At 36.4% G+C, this 18,626-nt stretch overlaps 1 protein-coding gene across 2 annotated transcripts in view; it reads right to left on the reverse strand.

The window, feature by feature from the left end:
• Positions 1 to 18,626, reverse strand: part of LOC120626846 (flocculation protein FLO11) — a 31,819-nt gene that overhangs the window by 9,014 nt on the left and 4,179 nt on the right. For both annotated transcript variants that reach the window (XM_039894621.1, XM_039894620.1), the window contains exon 2: positions 3,813 to 3,899. In XM_039894621.1, coding sequence (XP_039750555.1) covers positions 3,813 to 3,899 — 87 coding nt within the window. The remainder of the gene's footprint in view (positions 1 to 3,812; positions 3,900 to 18,626) is intronic.

An 18,626-nucleotide genomic window follows, 5' to 3' on the forward strand; every position in this document is an offset into this window, starting at 1 on the left:
GTATGTCCGATTATATTCGAGCCTCTTCGGGGTTCCTATACATGAGCTGGTTGGACTGGACTGGTATGTAAGGTAAGTTTACGAATAAAATAAATAAATATAAATATACTACGAAAATACACACATCGCCATCTAGCCCCAAAGTAGCTTGTGTTATGGCTACTAAGATGACGGAAGAATACTTTTATTAATAATATATATAATATACTTATAATATACAGATAAACACCCAGACATAACGAATAGGTTTAACACCTATTTTAAATTTAAGTAAATTTTAGATTTTTTGAAGTTACACTTCTTTTAGCGCGTTAGGAGAGTATGCGCTCATACGCTCTCGCACATCGTCACAGAAAACCGACTTGAAGTTAGCTATAAGGTTTGACAGTGTACACTTTCAACTGTCAAAGTCCTCCATCCGGTGATTTTATTGATTCAATTGTACAAAAATCTCTAATTGTAATGATGAGTGAAACCTAATTGTCCGATAATGAGTCTATTAGTATCCCAAATTTAATTGTGTTTATTATGTCCATTTCTTTAATTAAGTATGTAGGTATAAATATTTTGTCGTTATATTTAAAGAAACTTTATTTAACTAGATAATGCGTTATAATAAAACTTTCAATGTAGTAAGTACCTTTTTTCTATTACTAGTGTTGTTTTTTCTACAAACGTAGAATAAGGCGAAAGAAAAAAATTTGAAGATCTTGTTACGCCAAAGAAGTATAACTTCTAACGCGTGTACATACTCGTAAGTGCACACACGTTTTAATTTTATTTTTTATAATACCAAGAAATGAAACCTGAACAAAATGCACAGGGTTAACGGTCGTACTGGAGACCTGGATCGATGCATACAGCCTACACACCGCTCAGTTACGTTTAGCCTAACATTACTGCCGCTCGACCGTTCGACTTTAATAATAAATCGTACAGTGAACGGGGAATTACGTGGACTTTATTATTTATGCCTGTATACGATGGACTATTTGGATGTTCTTTTGTTTTACTCAGGATATTCGCAGTTTTAATCATTTAAAAGGGGAAAAAACTGATTTTCCTACAAACGCTCGAAATTATTAATCAAGCTGATCAAAATCTCCAGATTACAGTTTGAATCAGGTGGTTTTTCTCCTTTTCAGAGATGGCAGTTATATTAAAACCCTAATCGATTTTTACGCGACGTCGTACCGTGGACCTACCCCTTCTCACTGTGGAAGGAGACCCGAAGCCTCTAGTGGCCCAGTAATGGGTTAATATGATGACTCTAGGGTAAAGGTATATAAATTTTTATTTGTAAGTAATTCCTATTTAAAACTACAAACCAATAAATTTCACCCACTCAAAGTTTCAGCTTTAACTTAAGTCAGAACCAATCCCTAACTTACAAAATCCGAAATAGCTTGACCCTGATTTAAAAACGTGTAAAATAAAATTCATTTCTATACATATTACATGAGGGCCGCATCTCGCAGGGCATTCAATAAAATTAGCTCAACTAGTTAACTATTCAGATCCGCCCAGTGAGCAGAAACAGTTTCGAGAGCACTTCATTCGACATGCCTCAACTCTGAGCATCCACCTATCTACTGATGCATCGAGTTGTTGACACAATTTCGAAGATACAATGTTTTGTGAGGCCTTGAAGCGAATGTCAGCCTAGTTTAGGAATTCTGCTTTACTTTCGTGGAGCCGAGTTCGGATCCCAGCATTTTCTAAGTTGTGTGCGTTTTAATCAACTGACATATCATTTGCTTTAACGGCAATGGAAAACATCGTAGGCAACCGGCACGTCGTGTCTGCGAGGTCACGGAGGAGGACTTCACCCATCTTTGAGAACATTCTCCAGAATGTTCTCAAAGATGGGTGAAGTCCTCCTGTGTGAAGTGAAGTCTACGGCCTAAACCCTACTCATTGTAGAAGGAGACCCGTGCACTGTAGTGGGCCGGTAATGGGTTGATGTTTGTTGGTGATGTTAAATGGACAAACCATTTTGCCACTTGTCTAGTCTAGACAACATACTCGTACGTCTAGACTAGACAACAGCGAGGAGAAATTTAAGCTCATAATGGTGTAAGTTCAATCAACCAGCTTTGAGGTTTGACCATTGCTATAATTGTTCTTTATTTAAATAACCATTGTACTCGTATGTTTGAAACAAATAAGTCAGCAATTTTATAATTTTTTAGTGTGCTTTTACCTACACTTGGAGGAAATATCAATTTTATAAATTTAAAATGCACATAAAAATGTTCGGAACCGAAAGTATTTGAAAATGCGACTCTATGGCAATCGCCGCCTGAGCGCTTTGACCACTAAGCGGCGATTCGGCTCGGATACGGCTCCAACGGCCGATGCCGGAATTTGTATAAGTATAAGACTGATGTAAATGCATAAACTAATTTGCGCCCAGGGCGCGATTGCCAGAGCGTCGTCCCGCCGGTTCAAATCCTGTCGGTTCCGAAATTTTTAATATGCATTTTAAATTTATAAAATGTCAGCAATTTACCTCCGTGTCTAAAGACAAAGTGGGAGTACTTAAATTACGTGAATTGTTTTTTTAAATTTTCTGTCCCAACCCAGGAGATATCGTGAGATTTGATTTTTCAAAATGTGGGTTTCTTACGTTAACGCTTGATTGTTATTGCACAATGGACAAAAATAGTTTAATTTTTTTTGTTTCAATCAGGATTAAAATTAGCGTGATATTTGCCGAGAAGAGAGTTGCCCTCTCCGCAACGTAAGATTAGATGAAATTTGACTCGACCCCCTCCCCCCTTAAACATCATACGTGTTTTATGAACGCTTCCAAAGCTAAGATTTAAAACTAAAGATTTACATTACATCATTTTTTAAATTACAGTTTAAATTAACAAAGCCCCTTTTAACACAACATTAGCTTTACTAATTAGCTATTAAGGTCCGCCCAGAAGGCAAAAACATTTACGAGAGCCCTACATTCTACAAGTCTCAAGTCTGTTGCCTGTAGTTGTTGACATCATTTATGAAAAAAACTGTTTTTCATGAATAAAGTCTCTTTTGACACGACATTAGCTCAACTACTTGGCTATTAGATTCGCCAAGCAGTCATCAGAATCAGACAAAAAACAAAATAAAGCGGTCTACCTTCGCCAAGCCTCATTTCTTTCGACCTACATAATATATACTATTGGAAATTATTTACAGGTAACAGTTTATAAACCTGTTGTTTTATTTTGAAAATTTAAATATTAGCATTATTTGTAAACAAACTGACCCGCGCAACTTCGTTCGTCTGCATCAAATCGGTTAATATCCGTTTTAAAATCTTAAAAAAAACTTTCTTCCCCTTATTGTTTAACGGGATAAAAAGTATCCTATATGTTGACCTGGAATATCAGCTGCCACTATACCAAATTTTATTTATATCCGTTCAGTAGTTTTCACGTGATGCCCGGACAGACAGACAGATACACAGACAGACAGACAGATAGACAGACACACAGACAGACAGACAAACAAAAATGAAAATGAAAATCTGCTTTGGAATCAGTATCGATTATAAAGCATCCCCCGGTCATAATTTTCAAAATATATTAAATGTACAGAAATCTTCCAGTTACAGTTTTACTATAAGTATAGATTAATATAAATCGTACATTAGATTGGCAGACTTCGGCAGCCTTTGAGAACATTATCTGTACTTGATTGCTTAAGACACACATAACTCCGAAATATTATAGGTGGCCGGGGATGGAACTCTGTCCCACGAAAAGGTCGTAGTCCTGACCGCTATCACACCACCTCTTTTTATAATAAGAAATACTCACCGGTAAGTTTTGCCGGATAGCTCAAGAGGCGCGTCTATCACGATTAAATTGTTCCGAGTTGACTTGGCAGTTCTGCCAGCCCCACGTCTGCAAAGTTAAATTACCTTTCATGAAAATGTCCCTAAACTATTTGGGAAAATATTAATTTTTATTTCATTTCATTATTTCATTCAATTTTCTGAATGTAATTGTATTGTAGCGCTTTTAAACTACGAGTATATATAATATGTGAATTTTCTCGGGTCTGGTCTGGAGGGCAGTTAGCCCGCCACTATTTTAGACTGCATCACCGTGTCCACCAGGTGAGATTGCATCTAACTTGAAGGGGAATGAATATAGAGTTTTACAATATGGTTCCCATACATATCAGGGAAATCGAAATACTCGTAGGTAACTGTTTTCAGTTTTGTTTTGGAAATTCACTTCGAAATCTTATCATTTTGGTGAGATAATCATACATATAAAAAACGAATCAGCTGTTTGAGAGTGGCTAAGAAACAAATGAACGTAAGTCCTAAAAAACAGATGAAATGGTCAATAAATTTATACATACAAAAATTATTACTTCATAAGTCATAACCCCTCTGTTATCTTCATAGATGGGTGAGAAGTTGTAAACTGCTCCAAGTGACTTTGGGTTAAGTGTATGTAAATGTATGCAGTTTAACGTAGACTGTGACTAATAGCGTTAGGCTGGGTCTACATTAATTGTAGCGGTCGAGTACGAAAGCGTTACATGACCCAGCCACCATAGAGGTGTGAGATTCTCGACCTACGTTTACTTATTCGATCGCGTGAAGGTTAACTACGATTAACATGGTATCGAAGGAACGCCATCTAGTTACATACAGGAAACCGTACTGTCACTAGATGGCACTCTTTCGATACCATATAACATGTAATTAACTTAGAAGATCTTAGGTATACCTTTGCATTCTGTTAGTGAACCGTAACACTAACCAAAGATCTTTAGTCGGTAGAAGTGATCTTTAGTCGGTCATAACCCTAACGCCTCTTCGTAGCAAGAAATAGGTTAGACCTCCCACCGATAACGACACGGGAACATCGATGCGCAAAAAGTCTTGCATGGCCAGTTTATTATGAATAGCTAGAATGCGATGGTGATAAGTATATTATATTATACGTCTCATATCATAAAGCCTATTTTATTTATTTAAACAACTTTATTGCATCTAAAGGAGACACACGAAGGAACACTTAAATTAACATAAATTATATGCAAAAGGCGGCCTTATCACTAACAGTGATCTCTTCCAGGCTACCTTAACTATTGGAATAAGGCAATGAGAGACGGGAAATCGCAATAATATATATATATATATATATATATATATATATATATATATCTATATATGTATACATATATATATATATATATATATTATATACATAAATAATTAAATAAAATAATAAATGTAATATATATATATATTAATAAATATGCATAAATACACACACATATACATATAATATTAACATGTTTATAGTGACAAATAGTGCCTCCATACACAACTTTTAAAAATCCCAAGGGATTCAGAGCGCCGAATGTCATCAGGGAGTTCATTCCACAGCATGGCCGCTTTTATTGTAAAGGACTCTGAATAACTGCGAGAGTTACACTTCACCATTCTTAGCACATTTTCACGGGTGGATCGCTGAGAGCCTTGGGATATCACTTGGGATTTTACAGGTAGGTGAAAAAAAAAACTAAGAAAATCAAAATTACAATGGGACCTAATATCACTTTTCTCACGTGCATAAAAAAGTGCATACCCAATCCCACATAAATTCATACATTAATAAACAGTCATAACAAAAAGTCACACATTAATAATCCCACTTTACAAGTTACCTTCATATATTATGTTTAATTATACCTACTACCCTTATAACCTACCCGTACTACCGTACCGTCTACCCTTAAGAGTCTTAAAGACCCGAATTAGTGATAAATTTTCTATTTTGTGTTTTGTATCTGCCTGCGTAGTGACTACCCTGGTAAAAGACCTTTGGCACGCAATATGCCATGAAATAAATTAACGTCCCCTAAGAAATCCGCACAGAAGTGAAAACTTCCGTAATTTTACGATCATCGTTCAAAAATCAGACTTTTTTTTTTATTAACGATAGGCCAGCGCTTGACTAGACTAATGTGTACCCAGCCGCATGCCAAACAGGATCCTAGGTAGGAAACTAAGGTGGGTGGCGGAACAGGGTGTAAGGTGGTGCTGAATGCACGTGCATTAATGAGTTGCGTGGATGGAGGCTATTAGGCGCTAGCCTGCAACGAGGTCAAAGGGACGCGGACACTTAACACGCAAATCTTGATTGTAATTATACGGGAGCATGGCAGTAAACACCTCGCTCAGGGCAGGCATAAAATGGGTAACGGGATGCCTGCTAAGACAAATTTTCTTGGTTTTATTTCAAAATGGTCCCATTTAAATTTCAAATCAAATACACTTTATTGTACACAAAGCAATAAAAAACACAAAAAAAAAAAAGGTACAATAGGCGGTGTTATCGCTTAAAAGCGATCTCTACCAGGCAACCTACGAAAGTACATGAAGTTAAGAAAAAGGGTTAGGGTGTACACAGCATAATATTTAAATAATAAACATAAATAACAAAAATAGATAAATAATAATAAATAAAATAAAATATACTTTTATATATATTTCATTTTTAATAAAATATATTTTTATAATATAATTTCATATGGATCTGATAAAGAGTTTTGCAGATAGACAACGGAACTCTTCAATAAATGATATCAAATAACCGAATTTGGATAAGGATCAGAATTTAGCAAAATTAAATAGCGTCTCAAATAACCCTGTTTTTAATTCAAGTTTAAATTAAAGTTATGGAATCTCTACTGTGTATCAACCATAAAATATCGAGATGTCCAATATAGGAAATAAATAATAATTAAATATATTACGACAATACACACACCGCCATCTCGTTCCAAAGTAAGCGTAGCTTGTGTTATGGGTACTAAGATAACTGGTGAATATTTTTATGAATTATATACATAAATACTTTTAATGTACATATAAACACCCAGACACTGAAAAACATTCATGTTCTTCACAGAAACATTTTCCAGTTGTGGGAATCGAACCCACGGCCTTGGACGCAGAAAGCAGGGTCGCTGCCCAATGCGCCAATCGGCCGTCAATAGTACTTTATTTTTAAGCACCCCTTAAAATACTTTAGCCTATACGTTTACCATGTCCGGTTGCCTCGTTCATACAGTGGTTAGCATGTTCAACAAGCGATGACGAGATCCTCGCGGGTTCGAGTCCCAGGTCAAGCCGAAAATTGATAGGTGTATTTCCTAATAAGAAATTTGCAGTACCAGTCCGGAGTTAGGAAATTGGTCAATTTCTGTGCCTCGGAAAGCACCCTAAGCCATCGGCACTTAAACGGATAATAGTCGTTAAAAGCCCACCATGTGATGATGACCAAAATTTTGAACCTTGCCCGAACGCTAGGATTTTCAGGATTCTTTGGGATGGTTTTAATAGACTTAGCAGTTGATACAACTGCGCCATAATACGACACCATGTATGTGTAATAACTTGGCACGCCACGTCAGTTGTTATGAATTCTGGCAGTGAAACACGTTCTTTATTTCCCCGCTTGCTGTAGATCGATGACAACAAAGGAAGTATTTAGGATTCCGCAAAGTAGCGTACGACGCGGAAATGACTCCTACAATTTTTCAACCTCTTCCAAATTTCAGGTTTTGGGTGGAAATGTCGGCAGGGGCAAATTTGGAAATTAAAATTTTTGAAGTTTCGCTGGTCTGGTGGAGACAAACAGTTGCTGGTTACCAACCCGCCGATAAAAAAGGTTGTCAACCGATATAGCGTTCGGGGTGCGATGCCGCGTACAAGCCGATAAGGGATATGGGTTAAATAAAATAGCCAAACCATGGTTAGATTGCAGTCATGGGCAAAATTTTAGAGGATAAAAAACGTGCACTTATATACATGCGTTAGAAGTTATACTTCTTTGGCGTAACAAGATAAAAGTCGTTCAAAAATTTATTTTTCTCCTTATTTTACGTTTGAAGAAACAACAACACTAATAAAAGGTACTTAATACATTGAAAGTTTTATTATATATACTATAATATATATATATATATATATATATATATGTATATATAATATATATATTATATATAACGCATTATCTAGTTAAATAGAGTTTATTTAAGTATCACAAATAAATACATATCGTGAATACAGTTGTCAGTTCTAACGCAAACATACGTAGATGTCCTCACTTTTACTTTGTTGGTAACTTTTTTTGAAAATTAAAATGTTGACTATAGCTAACCACAGAGCGTCCGTTTTTTGTGACGGTGTGTGCGTGTGCATCGTAAAAATTTACTCTCATAATTTTTACCTAACGCGCCAAAAGAAGTATAACTTCTAAAAGAAAGACGTGTTGTAGAATGTAGGAGACACTATAGGGCACTCACTAGGTTTATGGACCGGCGAAATCGAAGGGTCAGCATAGCATTTTCCTTGAGTTGTCAAACTTATGCGGTAATTATCAACGTTACTAATACCTAACTAATAATGGAGTTAAGTTTGCTTTTTTGTTTGTTTGAACATTTTAATTTTATGAAGCGGAGAAAGCCCAGTGTTTAGGACTTCGACTTCACTTTAGAGGGGGCGAGTTCGAATCACGGCACGAACCTCGAACTTTTCTAAGTTATGTGCGTTTTCAGCAATGAAAATATCATTTAATTCTACGGTGATGGAAAACACCGTGAGGAAACCATGCCTGAGAGTTCTCCATAATGTTCTCAAAGGTGTTTGAAGTCCGCCATCCGCACTGGGCCAGCGTGGTGGACTACGGCCTTAACCCCTTCTCATTGTGCGAGGAGACCCGTGCCCTGCAGTGGGCTGGTAATGGGTTGATATGATGAACATTTAAATCTCTTGTAGTACCAGTTTTATTTGGAAAACCTCATTTGCATTTGATAGAAATATCACCTCTAAGAGTCGAGCAAAGTGAGAAAGAACGTTAATTAAAAACGAAGTTACACCGGGGCCAGGCGATGCGAAACAGTGGGTCGGGGTGTGTTGCGTAGAATAGTGGATGAAATGCGGACGAAATACATTATAAAATCCCACTCCATTTATACAAGAGCGAGAGCATTCTATACTCTAACGTGACCTTTTTAAAAATGTAGTAGATAAGCGAAGGCTCGGAAAAAATTTAATACATCTCATGCATTATTATAACTATCTAGCTTCTGACATTTCAGCTGAATGCCTCAAAGGAACGTCTACACTTTGAATAATCTTCAGAGACCTGTCTCTCAGCGAGTGCTTTTCTTTTAAATATACTCGGCGACTTACATTGGCAGCCTTTTTAATCTACTTGATCTTAAGTCATCCGCAGTCTTTTGACGACCCAGTGCTTAACACAGGCCTCGTCTCGAGCGGTTTTAGAGCATGGACCTACTACGCTGCTCGAATGCGGGTTGGTGGGCTTTAACATCTATTAATGCAAGTGGATAATAAACGGGACAGATGGCTTTACGTGTTCTAGAACGCACAAGGGCTGACACCTCCAATTTTCCAACTTCTGGCTGGTACAGAAAATTTGTTAATAGATAATACACAAAACCTTATATAATTTGGCCTTACCTCGTGATACGTGATTCATGCTAACAACCAACGAGGCAGTTCGATCTTAAGTAGGCATCTCTAAACCAATTTCGTGAAAGATTTAGTTTACTATTTACCTATCCAGCTTTGAGACTGAATTAAGTAGGACCAGCTACCTTACTATCTAAAGCAGTATTATTTTATCCTTTTTTTTATTATTTTAGTTCCATTATCAAAATTAAGCTTAATTTGCTATACTCCGCGAAAAGCAGGAGAATCTGTGTGGTGTAATATATAATTTCTTCAATTCTTATACTCCACACCGAACAGATCTTCGGCAATATACCCTCTACGCACGTTTCGCTCCGAAACCGGAGCATCCTCAGGAGATGTTGACTTTACAATAAACAATTGTTAAGATTAACAATTATTTTAGTTCTGCCATTCCATCATCATCATTAGGAACTCATTACCGGGCTACTACAGAGCATATGACTCCTCTCACAATGAGGAGGGTTTTGGCCACGCTGATACGTGGTACAGGTTTGACACTAGGTACATTATGAACTGCAGGTGCAGTGCAGGTTGCCTCACAAGGTTTTTTTTTACCGTTCAAAACCGTACGTACCTTAATCACTTTAAAGATTAAGACTAAGATGTCGCTCGCTTGCCAAAATGATGACAATTCGCTCTTAATTTAACGTGATGGGATGTAGAATTATATTAATTACTAGCGGACCCGCCCGACTTCGTCTGCTTTACTGCGTATGAGTCAATCAAAAAGCGAGAATAGATCTGATACTAACATCGAAAACATCGTCGCTATCTATGTACCCTCTATTAGTTTTACGTGGTATACTGAGTTAGTAAGTTGTCATTATTTTAGTTGATACATACATACATACATCCATACTCACAAACTTTTGCATTTATAATATTAGTAGGATGATACACATGCATTCGATCGATGTCCCATATGCGACCTGCTGTTATTTATGAAGAATTATGTCCTTTATTTCCGACAATATTAATCAGATCCTTATTAAAATAAGATGATACATGCTTGATTGTATGCACTTTCAAATAAAAAAAAGAATTATTAAAATCGGTTCAAATTTAGCGGATTCAAGAAGTAATATTGATAAAAATTTATATTCCATTTCCCGGAGGAAACTTATAGTTTTTCGGGATTTTTCAAAAGTATCCTATAATATGTTGACCCGGAATATCAGCTACCACTATACTAAATTTTATTTAAATCTGTTTAGTAGTTTTCAGACTTTTATTTTTTTTGTCAGACGGACAAAAATTAAATAAAAATCTATTTTGGACACAGTATCGATTATAAAGCATCTCCCGGTCAAATTTTTCAAAATATATTAAATGTACAGAAATCCAGTTACAGTTTTATTATAAGTATAGATCAAGATAACATATGATAAGAAAACAAATTAAAACTTGAAGGGAATTCCAGGTATTAACTATCTTCAAACTTGTATACGATAACTAGGAAGCATAGTTTTGTACGTGTCCACGGTATATATAATCTACGTGCCGAGACCTTTGCGACGGCTTTGTTATTCGATAGTAGAAATGTGGGGCGGAACTAAATCCAATATAAATCTCGTCTACATGACGCAGTGAAATATAAGTAGCGATGCAATGATAGCCCAGAGGTTAGGACCTCAGGTTCATTCTCGGGGGACCGTGTTCGATCCAGATTCGTTTTAGCAATTAAGTATTTATTAGCTTTAAGGTGAAGAAAAACATCGTGAGGAAACTAGTGTTCTGAAGGGTATGTCAAATCTATAGATTGGGCCATCGTGTTGGAGTACGGCCTTAATCCTTCCAATTCTGAAGAGACCAAACACCTTCATATATATAAAACAAAGTGCAACTTGGGTTCGAGTCTTGTAAAGTACCTATTCTTAGTGTTTCATAAAAGTTACAATGCCGTTATTTATGTATAATCATTGTGTGTAACCAATTGTGTATTAATGTGTATTAATGTGTAGGGTACACATCATGTCTTTACCTTGTTATTGAACTGGTTGAAATATTATTTTATAGTTGAGTATAAGATCCCAGATCTTATTGTTGGTTAGAGGCTACATGATGTATTTTCTTCGTGATCTAGCAAATGATTTGATAATGATTGATGATAATAGCGTAAAAGAAACTTAAAAATGATCTATTCAGACATAACTAAGATTATATTAGGCTCCGGAAACCAGAAATTTGTAAGGTTTTTTATCCAAGTTTCTGATACGTACCGCTAAGATGTGGAACGCCCTCCCGGCAACTGTGTTTCCTGCCACGTATAATTTGAGTACCTTCAAGGCTAGAGGCTTTTTCTAGCCAAGCGTGCCTAGACCTCATAATGATAGGTGATCGCTTTCTAAGGGGCATGATTGTCGTCAAGCGCTGGCCTATCGTTAATAATAATAAAAAAACACAAAAAGGTTCATAGGGTTTTGGAATGCTGGATTTATTAGTTGTGCTGACAATCGAATCAATTGATTATTTAAATACTCTTTATTTGCGCACCACTACAAGTTAAAGAAACAAAAGAAGACTAGAAAAACAGAGACAGAAGCAGAATACAAAATAATAAAAAAAAAAAGAAAAGGTTCATAGGGTTTCGGAATGCTGGATATATTATTTGTGCTGACAATCGAATCAATGAATTATTTAAATACTCTTTATTTGCGCACCACTGCAAGTTAAAGAAACAAAAGAAGAATAGAAAAACAAAGACAGAAGCAGAATACAAAAGGCGGTGATCTTAGTAACTTTATACCTATATTTCTATACCATTTACAACAATATGTCAAATCCAGTACTGTAACATATATACTCTGCGAGTTTCAGCGAGAAAGAAAATTACTGCGTTTCAAGTCCAACGAAGTGGAGGAAAACAAAATTTAGGTATGCAAAATGAGTTTCTAGTAGCGTGATGTAAAAAGCGTAAAACCATTTTCTTTTTTGCTTCAATGCTTGAGTTTCCACTCACAGGGGCAGAAAGGAGAAGTACAATAATAAAGCCAATCAGATTATCAACAGGATAATTTTACCACATAATCTTCCAAATATCGGAGCACACTCCTCGTGTTTTCATTTAAACACTCGATAAAAGCACCCTTATTTATTATGCCAAAACCATGCTTGACATGAATTTAATGATAACTATATTATTACTTTTACTGCCTTTAGTAGGTATTGAATAATTTATCTCACAGCCTTTCTTATGTAAGACTTAACATTAAAACATTGAATGTCCAGGCGTAATAGAAGATTTATATTTGAAGGGAACGTGTCAGTAGCAATTTATCGAATAAAAACTTTTGCTGAGGTAAATACAAGTAAGGAAACCTTAGGTATACTTTTTATTAGTATGTTATGTTTCGTATTTTTGGACCTACAAGGGCTGCCAAATACATAAAAGCGATTGTGAAATGTTAAATCAATGTTTAATAGCTAGCTAATTTAAAGCCTGGACTGTTTTTAATTTTTTTATTTGACGGCCGATTGGCGCAGTGGGCAGCGACCCTGCTTTCTGAGTCCAAGGCCGTAGGTTCGATTCCCACAACTGGAAAATGTTTGTGTAATGAACAGGATTGTTTTTCAGTATCTGGGTGTTATATGTATTTTATAAGTATTTATGTATAAGTATATTATTCATAAAAAAATATTCATTAGTCATCTTAGCACCCATAACACAAGCTACGTTTACTTTAGGGCGAGATGGCGATGTGTGTATTGTCGTAGAATATCTATATATTTAAATACCAAGGCAAAAAGTAAATGATTTTCAAGCTTAGCGCAAGAGAATTTGCCATCTTTTTAATGACATCTTCCCGAAAATATACCTCTTTTATCATTCCCTTAAATTACCTTAAACAATGCTAGAAATGAATGAACCCGTGCGAATGATCGTAAAAGCTAATTTGAGAAAGCTCAAGTCTGCTAGTCACGTTCTATAAACGTTGATCACATTCCAAATTCCAGTCAACTTGGTGTCACAAGAAAAGAGCACTGAGTCTACCTACCTATCTTCCGTAATAGCTTCTAAGTTTCCCACTACTAAACAGAGACCTTCTATGTCATAACAAAGACGATTATAAGCTTAGACTAACCAAACTGCTTCTATATAAGAGTCGCTGAGCTTAGATAACGTACCTATTGTAACTTTTAGTCAACGGTTATTTATTCTCCCACAGCTTTATCAACTCTCAGAGCACTGGCGCCCACATAGAAATAATATGCAAATAATATATATGTAATATTAAAATGCGGTAAACTTCTCCTATTCCCTTTTCCCGTCCTTTAGCAACCAGCAGGGCTAGTACAGGCAGGAGACAAAAATTATATCCCCCTATGGTATCCCCTGACAGGGGATATAATTAATGTGTCCACCTGCTATATATAGCACGGAACCATGGAATAGGAGATGTTTACTCCCGTTTATTATTACACATATATATTATTTAGATTCTATTTCCACTTGTGCGCCAGTGTTCTGAGAGTTGATAAAGCTGTTGGAGAAGATCAATTTTTATCCTTTCCCCGGGGATATAATTCCCATGCTAGCCGTGCAGGGGATATAATCGGGGGATATAATTTTTATCTCCTGCCCGTGCTTGCCCTGCTGTCAGAATATTGGATTATGTTCCCCCTACGTACTCCCTTGTAGCAGGTACCAAAGTTAATAATACAACATCTTACTTATCGTACTTAGAATTCTATATTCTATTGTTACTAGGATCCATACATTATCTTTTACGATTGAAAGGAGGCTGCATGGAAATCAATCAGATTAAACCCGAGCTATCTCTACAGATGGTGATATAGCACGACGCGGCCTAGTTTCGAAGCGTCTTTATTAAACACTATGCATATCTACCTAACCTACCCTATAGGTATTAGGTACCTACTTCTCTTCGAAAATACCTAAAGAACAGTTCATTTATTTCAACGGTACCCAGAGTGATCTATACCGATCCCCCTGGGACGATGACGACCTAAAAGGCGTCAGCGAAAAATAAAACTAGTGGTCCGTGAGAAGTAATTGTCTAGAGACCAATTGAAGCGGTCATAGCCTACCCACTACGACTTCAGTTTCGGGGGGGCCGAGTTCGCCGAATCCCAGTACGCACCTCTAACTTGTTACTCTAACCTCTAACTGAGTTATGTGCGTTCTAAGCAATGAAAATTTGCTTCTTTGAAGGGCGTGGTTGCCGGTATATTTATAGGCACATGAGACTTAACACCTTCGCCTCAAGGGCGTGGGTATTTAGGGCGTCATGTTGCAGGACGTGCCCCTTGCAAGCCTTGTGAAGTGCTACTCTGTTTATAGGCGATCGTTTTCCACTTACCATCAGGTGGACCATATGCTTAGTCCGTCAATTATCCCTACTTCCCTACTAATATTATAAATGTCAATGAAAGTTTGTTTGTTACGCTTTCACGCAAAAACTACTTAACCAATCCTCATGAAACTTTGTACACATATTCTTGGAAGTGTTAGAAGTAATATAGGACATTTTTATACCGAAATTAAGCTCGGTTCCTTTGGGAGAGGGGATGAGTGTTTGTCGATTTTACACCATAACTCCGACAAATTATAACCGATTTAAATAATTATTTTTGTACTACGGAGGTTATAATGTGTTTTATTTTGCCCAAACTGTGGTTGGAGATGGAGGACAGAACTCCTCAGCGGACAGCAGCAAAACCCACATTTAAGGCTTAGCGATACTGAATACTTTAATCTTTTTTAGATCTACAACAAAATTTAATGCCACATCAAAAAAAATCAAACGCAGACGAAGTCGCAGGCAATAGCTAGTTACTATATAAAAAAAGCTTCTACTCATATAGAATGGAAGCTTTTTTCTCTCTGTCGATGAAAAAAAGAAGTAGAGAAAACGTGACGACCTCCCAAGCGGTAAGCGCTATGATTTTAAGTTGGAGGTCTCGGTTCGATTCCAAGCAGGGGCAATCAGGAAATATATATTTTAGAATTTTTTCTGTCTGGTCACTAGCCACCACCGAAGCCACCAGGGCTTCGGTGGTGGCTAGTTACCAACCTACAGTCGTAAAAATGTGCCATAAGCGATTTAGTGTTCCGGTACGATGACGCCTTGAACCGATAAGGGGTATGGATTGATATAACTGCCAATAAAACGTTAGCCTGCTACCATCTTAGACTGCATCATCACTTACCGCAAGGTGAGATTGCAGTCAAGTAAGTAGGTACTAAATTCTATTGGAATAAAAAAAAATATAAAATCTACAACATTTTCATGAAATATAAATAAATCCTCGACAAATGCCTTTTTCCCCTCGAATGATAAGCAAATTTGCAGTTAGCGTGACTTCCTTACGATTTGCAGTTAGAAGCAAAATGAAGGCACAACCGCATTCGGAAGGAAAATAAATTGTGGAGCGGGTTTTCCGCTAAGTTTGTTCTGAAACGCGACAGGCGACGCGAGATTGACGTTGCCACGCGATCGTTATTATGGAAACTTACCTGAAAATTCTATAAGTGAAGTTGTCCTAATAATCTTAGCAAACTATTAACCAAGCGGTCTGGGTACGTTATTTTTTGGCTTGGTTTCGTGAAGTGTTTATTAGGCATATTTAGTATTTTTTTTTCAAATTCCATCATGCGATCAGCTGAAGCAGCTATTGGGACACTGAGAGAAGTAGCCTGTTGGTTACTATGAATGTTAATTCGCTCTTTATAGCTCTTTGCTCTGTGCTCAACTTCTTCCTTTATTGTTGTTATATTGAGATGCTGGTGTAGTTCTGTTATCTTAGTGAACCATGGTGCATTTAATATGGTTTTCAGGACGTTGTTTTGAAACCTTTGAAGTATTTCTAAATTCGAATTTTTTGATGTGCCCCAAAAGCTCAATGCCAATCAAGATATACAGTAAGTGACACTATTTATAAACTACATTAAATGCCCAAGAGTACTAGATATCATTTAATTTGAATAATAATCCATACTTCCAAAATACATATGGCTATAAGATAATCTATAGCTACATGAAATAAAATTAATGACAGCCGTATCGGTACATTAAAGATTTTTGGAAAACTGGGAGACGTTAGAAATAAGCAATATAACTATGTTCCTGTTTGTTTGTATGTCTGTTGGTTTGTGCTGGCATTTCACGAAAACTAAGTTTATAAAAATAGTATACACACTACACTATTCAACTGTATTTACATTATGTATCCGGGACTTCGAGACACCATAATTCCCTTAACCTAAAAACCTGCCCACGGTCCATAAACTATTCCTACGTAAAAAAAACAGCGTAGTCGCTACGCTTGCGTCAGGTCGTAGGCTCGTAGCGTCGTAGCCATCAAACGCATGCCTGTTTTGTACATGGATTTTTAGAAGAAAATCGTTTTTGCGCTATATTTGTAACATGAAGTAAAGATCTAATTATTACAGTGATTAGAACATAGGCTTTACTTTCGGAGGGCGATTTTTTCCCGGCACGCTTAGTATTTTTTTCTTTCGCACCTAGTTATCCTCTGACATGGAGTCAGAGACCTTCTTTATGCGACTTTTGCTTTATATAAGTGACAGATCACGATTGTCGTGATATGGTTATGCTACATTGCTTTTTTTTTTTACTGCCTTTTAACTTTCCTCATGCGTGAGTGGCGCTGTCTTCAGTAGCCCTGAGTGCTTTGTCAAATGTTATATTTATATGCTTAGTTTCTGCAACGCGATTCACGCTTGTTTTCTGAGTTATGTGCGTTTTAAACAAATTAAATTGTCACTTACTTCAGCGGTGAAGGAAAACAGCGGAAAGAAACCTGTATGCATTTTATTATTAATATTATTTAAGTTGTATGCCTTTTATTATTATTTAGTTTGTTCAAGTAATTAAAATATCACTTGCTTCAAGGGTGAAGGAAAATATTGCGAGGAAACCTGCACGCCTGAGAGTTCTCCATGATGTACTCAAAGGCGTGTGGAGTCCTTTAATCCGCACTGGGCCAGCGTGGACTACGGTCTATACCCTCTCATTGTAGGAGGAGACCAGAGTCCTTTAGTGGGCCGCCAAAGGGTTGATATGAGTGAGATAAAAGGTGAAGTGCTAATCTGTTACTATAATATAACTCATAATGGATTTTTCCCCGCCCCCCTAGCACTGCAATTTCCCTTAGTCTAAACTTATAATAATGGTGATTTCGAAAATAAATATACTATCGGTGAAATGATAAAAAAGTTGGTATATAAAGACTAATATCCATTTTCTATAGTTAATCTGTTTGTAATCCATAGAGTTTACGTACCTTACGTATACTGACAATTGTTATTGTCAAAAAATATTTGTGCAATTATTAACAAATAACAACTTTGCTAAGCACCTTATCAACAGATTATAGATAGATTGAATAGAGAAAAGGAATTTAAAGCAATTTAAAAAAAAGGATAGTCAACCCTAACTAATTGTAACGAGTTAACATATCTACACGTGTCTATTGATGTTATCTGTGTATACTGTGTATACTGTGTGTATACTGTGTGTGTACTGTGTGGATACTGTTTTAATATTATTAAGGACTTTAATCAATAATTTTTAATTGCCATAATAACCCGTGAGCCCGTCGACCTTAAAAGCTGATAATAATATCATAAGATAATCATGAGATTACCCTGCGTATTTTTATAAAAAGTTTGTGATATTCTTCTAAAATTATTAATGTCATGAAAGACTTGTGGAATAAATATTTCTCTATCATGATTGTACCCCACCGGAACTGTTCCCTTCCCATAGGCCTTGTATAAAACCTATTAGTTTACGCGGATGGAACACAGTTATGATCTGTTGATACTTCCATTTATCCATAGATAAAGCATTATTGGTATAGAATATACAAGCTGTGAAACACAACCTAACTGAAGACTAGCTTATGCTAACATTTTGATTAAAATAAATGCTAACTGGTTTTATTGCAATCATACTTTGGAAAATCTTACAGAATATGAACATTACCTATACGATAACGCCACGGTTTGTTTTTAACAAACCACAATTTATAAACAGATGCTTTGATAAAATGTGACGATAATTCTATAATTCCGACATCAAACGAGCAATATCTTACTTTATTTAGCCCTGTA

Source organism: Pararge aegeria, chromosome 10 (genome assembly GCF_905163445.1).
Source record: "Pararge aegeria chromosome 10, ilParAegt1.1, whole genome shotgun sequence".
NCBI lineage: Eukaryota > Metazoa > Arthropoda > Insecta > Lepidoptera > Nymphalidae > Pararge > Pararge aegeria.